The sequence below is a fragment of the Mus caroli genome, chromosome 3 (genome assembly GCF_900094665.2).
Source record: "Mus caroli chromosome 3, CAROLI_EIJ_v1.1, whole genome shotgun sequence".
In the NCBI taxonomy this organism is placed as follows: Eukaryota; Metazoa; Chordata; class Mammalia; order Rodentia; family Muridae; genus Mus; species Mus caroli.
The window spans coordinates 119,559,613-119,571,984 of record NC_034572.1 but is presented as its reverse complement, the minus strand read 5'-3'; the positions used below and the strand labels follow the sequence as shown (position 1 = coordinate 119,571,984).

Genomic DNA, 12,372 nt, shown 5'->3' with positions numbered 1-12,372 from the left:
TTATATTCTAGTGACAGGTGAAAAATAATATGTGTCCTTTGGATCTATTTGCTTTTGACTTACAGGAACTGACAGAGGTTCTTGTAAATCAAAAGTAGTAAGAAGAAAATAGGAGAGAGAAGTTCGTGGATTTTAATCTCATTGTGGGATTTCTCTGTTTATTCAGTTGTGGAGTTCATCATCCCAACTTACGTGCAACAAATTCAAAGAAACTTTAGAGAGTAGTTGACTAATGAATAAGAGATTACTTAATTTCTTTTTAATAGTTCTGAGAAAACAACTGTACCCTGAGCCAATTATTAATATTGACTTCTCCAATTTACAATCAATAAGCTAGTTTGTACACGTGTAAAAAAGCTTATATATTTTTATTCCACTCAATAAAACCATATAAATTATAGTCATTGACATCATATTAAGAAAAATTACTTTATACTATAGTCAATAAGAAGGTCACCATTTTCTTCTTTTCATTATTATTATTACTACTAATTTTAAAACTCTTTAAACTCTTCAGTGTCAGAAAAAAGAAAAAAAAAAACTATGCAGCTATACCACGACAGACTTCATCTGTGGAGGTTTTGTCTTTTACTGTGTATTGTAATGCTAGGTACTGCCCCCAAGAAGCAAGTCTGCATGTAGATCCAAGTGACCTTTCTCCAAGTTAGTTTTGATTGGTGAATAAAGATGTAGACAGATAGTTGCTGAGCAGAAGAGACATAAGCAGGGTTTAGTGTTCCTGGGCTTAGGGGGCCAGAGGAGAACCACAAGGAGAGAAGGTGAGGAGGAGGGAGAAGCCACCATGGGTTAGGTGAGTCATGAAACTATGGTCCTGAGGGCTGGCCAATTGGAGTTAACATCAGCCCAGATAAAGCATAGTAAGTAGTAACTCAGGGTTATAGATAGAAAAGTAGATTCTAATAACGTAGAGGACAGATATCTGTCCAGATCTTATGTTGTTTAAGGTGTATTGTAAATACTGAAAGTTGTGTGTGCATTTTATTTGGGAACTGAATTTTTAAGGCAGGGTAGAAACACTGGGTTAGGATTAAATAATTTTGACCAAATGTTGGCACCTGAATGCATGGTAATATGTGAAAGCTGGACCCAAGAGCTTCCTGTCCACCTTGCAGACAGCTCCACCAAAGAGAGTTCTTCTCCTCCCCACCCTGAAACTTGTCAGCTACCTACATAATCTTGAGCAGATTGTGGGTCATGACTTTCTGAACTTCCTTTACCTTTAAAGCCCTCCTAGCTTCATGAGTTTTATAAGCCTTCTCCTTCCTTCTAGAAGAGAATGCTCCAAATGCTACCAACAAGATGAATTCCAACTAACACTTCATATGTGTAGGATGCTTTATATAGGCTCTCCCAATTAGTTCTCAAGAAGACAAGTAAGATAAACCTGATTATCTCTGTTTTACAAACAAAGAAATCAATGGTAATGGTGTTAGCTGCATTATACTAAGTTGCAGAGCTTGGAGAACTAAGAACAATAGTTCCAGAATCAGTAAATAAATATTGCTTTTATTTAGCATCATTCAATGACTTTTAGAAGGCATCACACCTTGGACCCAAGATAAGTACGTTTTAAATTATGCATTTATGTAAATGTTTTAAATATGTATTGTCCAATAAAATGATGACTATAATTAATGGAAATATATTAAATTGTGTTATTTCAAACTCAGAGAACGTTTCAAATATTATTATCAAATCCTCTTCCAAAAACAATGAAACAAATAAAAAAAACTATACTTAATAAGTGGCCCTTTCTAATCCATTTTTACACATTTCCTCCTAGAAATACTGGTAACAAATGAATCTATGTAGGAATTATACTAAACTAGCTGTAGCTTTTCCAGTGTGACTATTAAACTTCCCCTCCCAAATCTTGAATGAAATTTGTCAGGATTCTCTTACAGAAGCTGATGAAAAGTGTTGGGAGCTATTAAGACAAATCTATTGTCTTGGTCTCCGAATTGGGCCTCTCTCCCCCTAGAAGAAAAGGGGGTCAAAAGCGGGCCACCGACGAACCGTTCCGAGAACAACCACAGAATGTTCCAGCCCTAAGTCAGCACCAGATGTCCTGATCACAAGATGTACCCTGATACCACCAAGTTCCTGCTTCCCCATGTAGTTGCCAAAAGAAAAATTTCCGCTGCCCCATCCCTCCTGCTGAGAAGTACTTCCCCTTTTGCTTGTGCATTTAAGCCTTGAGCCTTGCTGAATACAGTGACACCTTGATGCTACTCAGACTGCTTCCCGTGTCATTCCTGCACTTGGTGTCCGTCTTTCTCTCCCCCCATTTGGTTCTTAGGAGAAGGTCCCCTGGAGACCCTCGAATAACTAGACCTGCTGGACGGATCAGAAAAGAGAACAGGAAGCATAATTAATGACATAAAAGGATCAGTATATTTTAAACATGAAACAGCATTTTAGTGTGATACCAAAAGCTAGAAAGTTAGAAATTCTAAGTCCCTCATTCATTGAATACATTTGTTGAAGCTAATGCTTTGAAGAAATATCTGTAATGTCTCCCAGAGAGGATCCCCTCTTTCCATGCTCCACTTTTGAGAGCAATACTTTTGCTGCAGACACTGGCAGTGTCTTTTAACTGCTTCTTTATGTCTTGTGGTAGCTTCCCTGACTGCTCTCTCAAGGCTCCTTCCAGCATTTGTCTATTATTCTGGGGCTGAGCGCAAGCTCACGGTGTCCCTGAAGTTGTCTTCAATCATTTAGCAGCACTTGGGATGGTTTCTTTTCATCACTTTATAAATGAGCTAACAAGAGTGGGAAGGGAAAAAATAGGCCTAGTAAAAAATGCATTTCCTTTCCTACAGAGATCTAAATTCCATCAAATATTTCTCACTTTGTCATGAACCACTTGCGCCAGATTGTGCTATATAATATTTTATTCATATAATCCATTAGATTTCCCTTAGTCTTTATATTTTCTGTGTATTTTTAGATGAATCCTGCTAGTTTTTATTTTTTGTCTGTCTCTTGTGCGCTGTATTCATTTTCGCCTTTCATTACTAGTTAATTTTAAAATGCAATTAGAGGGAATTCCGCTGAGGATGGCAGGCAATAGCTGACTCCTTTGTGTTCAATCCTGGGGAAGATGGGAGAACATGGAAGTGCGCATCAAAACAGAATGCTTAGTGCTGAAAAAACTAGAAGTTTGTAGAACAGAGGATCGAGAGAATCTCTAGGAAAATTATTGGATATTTTAAAATTTGTTAATTATTGCTTTTGAAAGGCTAATACCATTATTTCCCTACATTTGTCTTTGGAGTTTTTAGTGATAATGATTAACCCAGTTAAAGGCAAGGGTTTTTGTTTGTTTGTTTGTTTTTGCTTTTGTTTTATATCTGGGGACTTTTTAAAAAATAGAAATACTTTCACTCTCATAACCCCGGGAGTGTTTCCATTTAACACTCAGGAGACCAAACACTTCACGTCATCACATGGGCAGCAGGGTAGACCTGGCTTTGGTTATGTGTGTGTGGGGAGGGCTGTTGGTGAGCTGGCCCCAAAAGCAAAAGAGTGTGAGAGTTGGCAGGCTGACCAGCTCAGATATCTCTCAGGCTCACACCTAATGCTTCCCATTGTCCCAGCCCAACGTCTTCCCCATCAATGAATGGCTACAGTGCATGAAAAGTCCACTTTTATAGACCTAAAACTACAGGATCATCAGGGCAACAAGATATTCCAGAAGGAGTTCAAGCAAGGGTCCAGTATTCATATGTAGAAGCCAGAGGCCTTGTACTAGATCAACGAATCACTGTAACGGACATCTGCAAGCATAGAAATGTGGACAAACCCGAATAGTGTGGGACACACACTAACACATTATAGCTTCCACAATGAGGTTTTTTCCCAATTGGAGGAAAGATGCAAGAGTAGAGGGTGAATGTATTTAATTATTTTAATCTGTATTTAAGGGCTAGTATTAAATTACATATGAATACATAGGACATGCTACAAAGTCCAAAAAGATGAAAACACATATCTTAAAGTGTTCCAAAAGGATGAAAACATAGCCATTTGGATTCTTGGGGCTATTCCGGCATGTAAAGTTATAGCAATTTCTTACAACACCATGACAAATTTATGAAATGAAATTATAGAAATGAGAAATGAAAGAGGTAATTGTAAAAGCATGTAGATCTTTATAAACAGACAAAAGAAAACTGTGGATGGCATTATTAGTGATAAAATGACTAAATTCAGATGTGCTTTGATCCCTAAAAGCCAATCAGATGTTGTCTTAAAAAGGTGGATGGGACTGGCTAAATGGCTCAGTGGGCAATACTTTTGCTGATTAGAGTTTGACTACTGGAAACTGTGTAAGGTTGTGTGGCGGTTGAATTGGCCCCCATAGGGCCATAGGGAATAGCAGTATTAGAAAGTGTGGCCTTGTTGGAATAGGTGTGACTTTGTTGGAGGAACTGTGTCACTGTGGAGGTAGGCTTTGAGGTTTCATACGTGCTCAAGCTAGGCCTTGTACACCAGGCTCCTTCTGCTATCTGAGAATCAAGAGGTAGAACTCTCAGCTCCTCCAGCACCATGTCTGCCTGCACACTGCCATGCTTCTCACCATACTGGCAATGGCCTAAACTTCTCAAACAGTCATCCAGCCCCCATTAAATATTTTCCTTTATAAGAGTTGGCATAGTCATGGGGTCTCTTCACAGCAATAAAGTCCTAATCAAGACAGGCTGGAAGGAGAGAGTTAATGTTTGTCCTCTGACCTTCACAAATGTGATGTGTGTGTGTGTGTGTGTGTGTATGAACACACACACATACATACACACTAATGATAACCAAAGAAAGGAAAGAACACAGTCACTAGCAGCCACAGTTCTTGGCTTCTCAGTTCTTGATGAAGATGTATGGTATCTCTGGTCTGAATTTATGAGAAGAAAATGGAAGTGACAAGATAAGTGGAGGCCATTTTTAGCTACAAATAGAATAACTGCTCTAGTAAAGAGAAAAGTGTTAGGGTGTCACAAGGTGTTACCACTAGTTCCAATTTAACCATAAGGCTCACCACTGTGGGGGAAGTACTGCAACCTTGCAAGCATAATCAAGACAGTACACTCTGCAGTCATATCTGAGTGTAATAAAACACAAACATGGTTATATGTGATCATCAGATATTGATCATTTCACCTGTGTCTCCACTCTTCCATCCGTGGGTAATATGAGTCTTTTTTTTTTTTTAATTAGACACTTCCTCTATTTTGCAAAATAGAATTAGCAATACAGGGCAGATCCACATCAATACAAATGACAAGGGAGTCTAGATTCCTTTTAGTTACTGGCAGGTGTCACATGTTTCAATCCTGAACAAAATACCAGTTTACAGACTAAATTCAAACATGACAATAAAATGCATTCCATTTTCCAAGTTGCTGGTAATAAATATTTACATTTTAAAAATTTGCTTTTTTAAAAAGACACAGCATGCTTTAGTACACAGAATATGGGGAAAATCATGTTGCAGGATTATCACCAGGTAATATAATAAAATGGCCTTTTGTATTCAGGAGTGCCTTCCTCAGGGGCACTGACATGATCTACTTCTGGGTGATGATGTTCAAGTATGCTCCTCAAGACACTGTATCTACTGTATCTAGTAAGAAGCAGTGCTCTCTAACATCTGAGTCTTTAATATCTTCTATACCTACCACCACCACCTCTTCCTCCATACGGATATCCATAACCTCTCCCACCATAACCCCCTCTCCCGCCATAGCTCCCTCTTCCACCATAATCTCCCCTCCCACCATGATCTCTTCTGCCTTGGAAACCTTCTCGGCCACCCCTCCCCACCACTTCCTCCTCACCCTCCTCCACTTCTTCCTCCACCCCCTCCCCACCCTCTCCCACCCCCACTACCTCCTCTACCATCACCTGCACCACCCAACCACCCCTCCCTCCGCCTTCTTGTCTCTCCTGCCAAGGGGGCATTTCAGGGGTTGGCAGTTCAATTTCTTTCGGCCTTCCTCCCCTGTCAGAAACCCGTCCCATAAGCACCTGATTAATGGCGCATGACATCTTCTCCCGGCTGATACCGCTGCTTATCCTGATGATGTTAGACAGATCTTCACAGGGCCGCAAGCAGATGTGCCAATGTGACTGTTGTCTTGGCGACAAAGCATAACATTTGGGCTGGTAAATTCTTGCGATGTTATCTGTTATTGCCTTTGCTCTATCGGACCATCCAAAGGACTGCACTGTCACATCCAATCGTTTCATTAACATCCGCTGGCGGCACTCCTATTCACAGGAAAGAGCATCATTAATTCTTTCCAGTTTTTCTGCCTGTTCAGAACTTAAATAACCTTTAGCAATGGTTTTCCCACATGGTTTTCCTGGACTTTAGAGAGAATATCCTTCACCTTTGATTCCACTTGGCACAGCAGAAGTGGAATGTCTAAAGTGTTAGATTTGGGGACCCTGAGGGCCTCTCATACAGCTTGAACTTCTTGGCAAATTTCACTATTTTTATTTAACTGAGAATTTTTATGTTTTTTTCTTCTGTAATATTTGTAAAGTTTGAAATTCTGTACTTAAAAACAACAGAAGTTTCAAGCAGTCATCTTTCTTTATGAGGTACTTTTTAACTCTCCTGATAAGAGTACTGAGTATGGACAGGCCATCTCTTTTAAAAACCCACTTATGTCAAGCTGGAAGCTCTCTAGGTCATCTCTCCCAGCTGAAGTGATGCTTTCTTCCAGGTTGCATAAGGACTTTCTCTGAGAGCCTAACCAAATGCAGAGCTCTGAAAACTCAGGTGAAGACAGTCCACCCTCTGCTGCTGTCTGTTCCTCCAACAGTGGACTCTTATACCCCAGCGCTTCCAGGGTGTCCAGAACGTCCCCCTCCATGCTAGTTCCTGAGCTTTGGCCCTCTCTTGGTCGCTTGGTCCAAAGCTGTTTGTTCCATGAGTCTTTATAGGTTATTGTGAATAGGACAAGAATACACCCATGCATGGCTCTTTGAGAAGACTGGTAGATAGGAAACACTTCATTTTCATCTTTAACAATTATTTGAAAGAGATCCCACACATGCTACTTACTGCAATTTCAGCTCAGTTTTCTTATTAAGCAGCTTTCTATTCTAAGGTATCCAGAAACACCTTGTTAATGAATTATTTTCATGGATGCTATCTACACTTCAAACTGTGTCAGAAGCGGGTGGGTGGAACATACATTGAAGTCATCTAGGAGGCCTAATTCATCTTGAGGTATTAATAGCACCTCATTTTGTTTGGGTTGAGAAAAAACAGTTGAATCAAGGGACAAAGACCTCTTGTCTAGTTACTTCTGACTCTCTGCTTGGCTTAGAATAAATAATAGCATTTAAGTGTGCAGTATGACTATAGTCATAGCCGTTCATACAGCACTTTATCCTGAGACAACCTCAACTAGTTATCAACAATAATAAGTGTTTGAAAGCATTGTTTTTCAACATTGCACTAGTATAAATCTTTAAAAATTCTTTATAAAGCAAATGTTGAGGGTAAAGAGGAATGAGTAAGCAGGTGAGAGTACTTACAGCTCTACCAGAGGACCAGGATTCTGCTCCCAGCATCTACACTGCAGCTCACAAATATCAGAAAAATCTGATAGCATCTTTTGGTCTTGACAGCATCAGGAACACATATGGTATACAAACATGCATGCTAGCAAAACATCCATACACTTAAAATAAAAAGTAAATAAATTGCTTCCAAACTTTGCAGTATATTTTTACTAATTGTGGAAATTGAACTGGGACATCTTTTCCATGAAAATTTTGCCATCAACAATTTGCTTTTGGGTAAAGCTGATAATTTTGCACTAGTTCACCTACCCATTTCTTTAGTTTTGTGCTCTCTCCTCTCTCCCTCTCCTGTCCCTTCCCTCCTCCTCCTTTCACTCCTCTTCCTCCTCTCCCTGTCCCTCCTTGTCTTCTCCTTCTCCCTTCTCATCGCCCATATTCTTTCACAGTGGATGTACACTATGGGTCAGGGACTATGTACCCCACGTTTTATTTTATTAAATATCTTCAACTGTCACAAGGCCTAATCTTCACAAGGGAGCAAGAAGTAAACAAGTCATAAATATAATATGGGCATAAGAAAATAAGCCAGAACTTGTATTTTAGATTTAAATTGTGTTGTGAATAACAAAGAAGTTTTGGATTTTCTTCAAAGATTAAAAGAGGCAACATGTTTTTACAGAAAGCAAAACAGGGACTCAGGGTTTACAGATTGTAATCATGCTGGCTTCTCTGTGGTTTAAAGCCATAAAGCAAGAGACCATTAAATGTTGTTTTAAAAGGCTGAATAAGACTTGACATAGGCCATTGGCATTTGATGACTGGCACCCGCCTACTCTTAGTTTTGTTTCTCTCAGAAGAATGTACAGGAGGAACCTCACTGAATGGAATCCAGGCCAAGCAAACATATGGTAACAGATAGCTTTCAGATGAGGTAATTTTGAACTGAGATTTCTCAGAGAATTGCTTTTCCCTGAAGACTTTTTATAACAGGATCTTTAAATTCTAACCATAAAAAAAGCTGGAGAAAATGACCCTCTAAAAATCTAAGAATATGCTCAATTCTGTTCTCTGAAATTAATTCTGGGAAGATATCCATATTATTTTAGAATAGCAAACAGATTTCTCTGGTGGACTTGTGCCAGGTAAGAAGTAATGTAGACGTGATGTGCTCTGCTCTATTGTGGAAGCATGAAGCATCCCTCTGATGACTCAGGAGAAGAAAGCACAGCCCTCTCTCACCAGGCTGCAGAGAAACTATCCTGCTATTAGTTAGCATCACTGTCTGCAGATCCGTATGAGGTCAAGTGCGTTACCACTGCATATGATTAAAGTACATGGCTAGAATCTTATGTGGAAAATAAAACAAAGTGAAATAAATCACCATTATAGTATGCAAAACTATGCATGCTAAGCACTGTGTCACTGTAGCCAAAATCTCATATTAATATAAACATGTTGGCTGGATAAACAAATAAGACTTTGTAATGATGACTTAATGCTCTGTTAATTTAATAGTCAGGTATTAATATTAAAATAGATAGCCATGGCATTAACAGTAATAACCAATTGGTCCTTAAAAATAAGATAGCTGTGGCATTGACTTTATCATATTGCATGGAACAGCTTGCTTCCTTGATCACATTTAGTCTGTGAGATGGTACCATTATTATTTTTTTTTAACATTCAAAGAACCTGAAGTACAGCGAGGTTAAGCAATGACTTCAAAGTCACAGTTAAAATTTTGTGGATTTAAGGTCAGGTACATTTTATTTATTTATTTCCTTATTTATGTATTACTTTTGAGACATGGTATTACTATGTAGTTAGCCCTGGGTAGCCTGGAACTTGTTATGTACACCAGACTGATCTTGAACTCATAGAGATTTGTCTTTCTTTGTTTTCTGAGTACTGGGATTAAAGAACTACACAAGAGTAGAGCAATAATAATATCTTGGAGGAAGTAGCACACATATTATGCTTTCAAAAGCAGTCATGGTTTGATGAATTCCTGATATGTCCTCAATGAATGACTCCAGGGATGAAGATGTGTGGCAAACACTTTAAAATATTCAAAGGAAAAAGTAAAAAAACCTATAGCACTCAATGATAACAAGACTGTCTGTAGAAGGAAAATATAAATACATTCAAGTCTGTAACTGTAGCTTTGAGGAGTAAACAGCATTCCTGGAAAAGGAGGATCATGTTATAGGGAGCCCACCAGAGAAGACCATTCAGACACAGTTTACAATCAAGAGAAGTCTTTATTCTAGCTGGCTTGGATTACACTCAGATATTTGTGACTGAACTGAAGCATAAGCATTTCGAGCAAGGAGTTTTTAAAAGCAAAAACACCAGCCTGGAATCTGACTCTGCAGCTACAGGACAAGGTTTCCATAAGCAAGCAGATTAACAGCAGCTAAGATAAATTAGCTAGGGCATCTTGACCTTGGGTTGCAAAGATAGAGTTGGGTACTGATCAGTGTGATTGTCTATCAGGGAGATCAAACTCTAGTTAAATCTGAAAGGGGCTGAAAAATCAAGAATACAAGATGAAGGGAGGGACCTTTGCACTGCTGTGCCCTGGCATATTCCCCATGACTTTATGACCATGAGTCAAAATGTTGATTTATTCCATTGGGTGGCATTCAGGCATAGTTGATCCTAAGTATCAGTAGATAAGTTAGCCATGCACTTGTTTATGCAGGGTCCCAGTGTTACCTGATCAGAATAAGAATCAACAGTGTGACTAATGCTGACAGTAAGGTGGTCAGCTATGGGGACTAAGTGAACCCAGACTGATACCTTTTTTGGGGGGGGTCTCTGACCATAGGAGGTTCCCCAATTACCACTGATTAGTGTCATAGAAACAGCAAGAGTCTCCTAAGGTCATGCAAAATCCTCCCAGTTCAGTAGGTCTAGCCTCCTTCAGTTCAGTAGGATTCCCTAGCAGAGGGATTCAATTTAGTTCTGAAGCCTGGAAATAGATTTCTCCTAATGGCTTAGGTCTAAGACTATCTGGGAACTGAGTTCGATAAAGTTTTGTTTTTTAACAATCAAGGCTGAGGTGCCAAGGGCAATTTGTACTAACTATTCCTGTCCTAACTGGGATCAGGACCAGAACCAACACTTGTTTAAACTTTGTAAACATTAAGTCAAGGCCAATATGAGATCTTCTCTCTTTTCTGTTATAGGTAGTTATATAATGGGGGGTGGGGGTGGGAATCACACATCAGTATACACAAAGTAGGGATGTGACTTTCCAGTGAGTCAGAGGAGGAACATTTAGTGAAACAGTTTGTTCAAGCAAGCCAGTTATTTGAGAACATGATTCAAGTATCTAGTCATGGTAGGACAATTCACCATTGTCAGGGCATGAATAAAATTGTTCCTTAAGGCCTCTTTCTAGCCAATCTTCAACTTAATTTACTAACATCTGTTCTTGGAAGGGACATAAGAAAGTAGACAACCTTCAGAAAGATAGAGTTTGTTATACCCTGTTTTTCTGAATTCCCACGTTCAGGCTTGAGGCTGATGGGGATCGTGCATTCCAGGCAGTAAATCTGGTCAATCTTACCTTTTGAGTGGTCTGAGGTTCAACTGGTTGTCCATCTGGATTCAGTGTTTCCAGTGGGAAGAAACTTTCCTTGTATTCGTGAAAAAAAAATGCATTCCTAGGTGACATTATAGAGGCAAGATTCTGAAAGCCAGGAAGCTCTTAGAAACAAAGGCAGGAGCATACCTTCCCTCTGTCAGTCAGTTTCCTCTTCTGCCCTCTATTGGTAGACTCGACCATGGAGCCGGTTAACAGAGGAGAAAAAAAAAAAATAAGCTGCGGTCTAGGCTTCAGTATCAGAACACAGAAACAAAAGGTGAGTTTGTGGCTTTGTCTTAGTTATTTTGGGCTCCTGTGAGAAAATACCTTAGACTGGATAACTTGGTAACAGTAGAAAGTCACTGCACAATTCATTGGGATGAGAAGTTCAAGACTGAGGTGCCAGCAGATCTGATGTCTGGTGATAGCCCATTCTTCACTTCTTTTTATTTGTCTTCAGATGGCAGAAGGTGTTTTAAAGCTGTATCAGACCTGTTTGTATAAATATAATTTAAATCATGAATACTCCACTCTAGTGACCTAGTGGTCTTTCATAAGTCTTATATGTATATAAGGGTATATGTATATGTATATATATATGTCATATACAGTAGAATATTTGTTATTTGTCATTGTGTGACTAAAATACCCCATAAGAAACTACTTAAATGAGGTATGATTTCTTTGGTTTATAGTTCGAGGACACAGTGATACAGTGTGCGGTGGTCTTCTAACTCTATTAGATTCTTTAGGAAGCTGTGTAGAGAGAGAAGGTGGAAAGAGAGATTTGGTCTGACCTTAGGTTGGACCACTCTTCTTCACAACAGAGACACTTTTTTTTTTCAGCCACATTGCTGGTGGCCAACATGCCGATGGAAGGTGGGATGCAGATCCTTACAGGGGTGGAAATGACTTCCATGGTCTGCAAGGGAAGTGAAGCTGGGAAGTGTAGTCTTTCAGCAGAGAACTGTCTCTGAGGGTATTCCTAACTCTGAGAAAATATAGCAGTGCAGGGGAGGGATGTTTTTGTTGTTTACTGCTTGTCTTAGTTAGGGTTTCTATTCCTGCACAAACATCATGAACAAGAAGCAAGGAAGCAAGTTGGGGAGGAAAGGGTTTATTCAGCTTACACTTCCATACTGCTGTTCATCACCAAAGGAAGTCAGGACTGGAACTCAAACAAGTCAGAAAGCAGGAGCTGATGCAGAAGCCATGGAGGGATG

The 12,372-nt window shown here is 39.4% G+C and overlaps 1 protein-coding gene across 1 annotated transcript in view; it reads right to left on the bottom strand.

The window, feature by feature from the left end:
* Nucleotides 1-11,300, bottom strand: part of LOC110291920 — a 68,675-nt gene extending 57,375 nt beyond the window's left edge. Inside the window, exons 1-2 of the mRNA XM_029475546.1 lie at nucleotides 11,132-11,300; nucleotides 6,046-6,288 (exon numbers count right to left, since the gene is read on the bottom strand). Coding sequence (XP_029331406.1) covers nucleotides 6,046-6,288; nucleotides 11,132-11,239 — 351 coding nt within the window. The 5' untranslated portion in view covers nucleotides 11,240-11,300. The remainder of the gene's footprint in view (nucleotides 1-6,045; nucleotides 6,289-11,131) is intronic.
* Nucleotides 11,301-12,372: the final 1,072 nt, after the last annotated feature.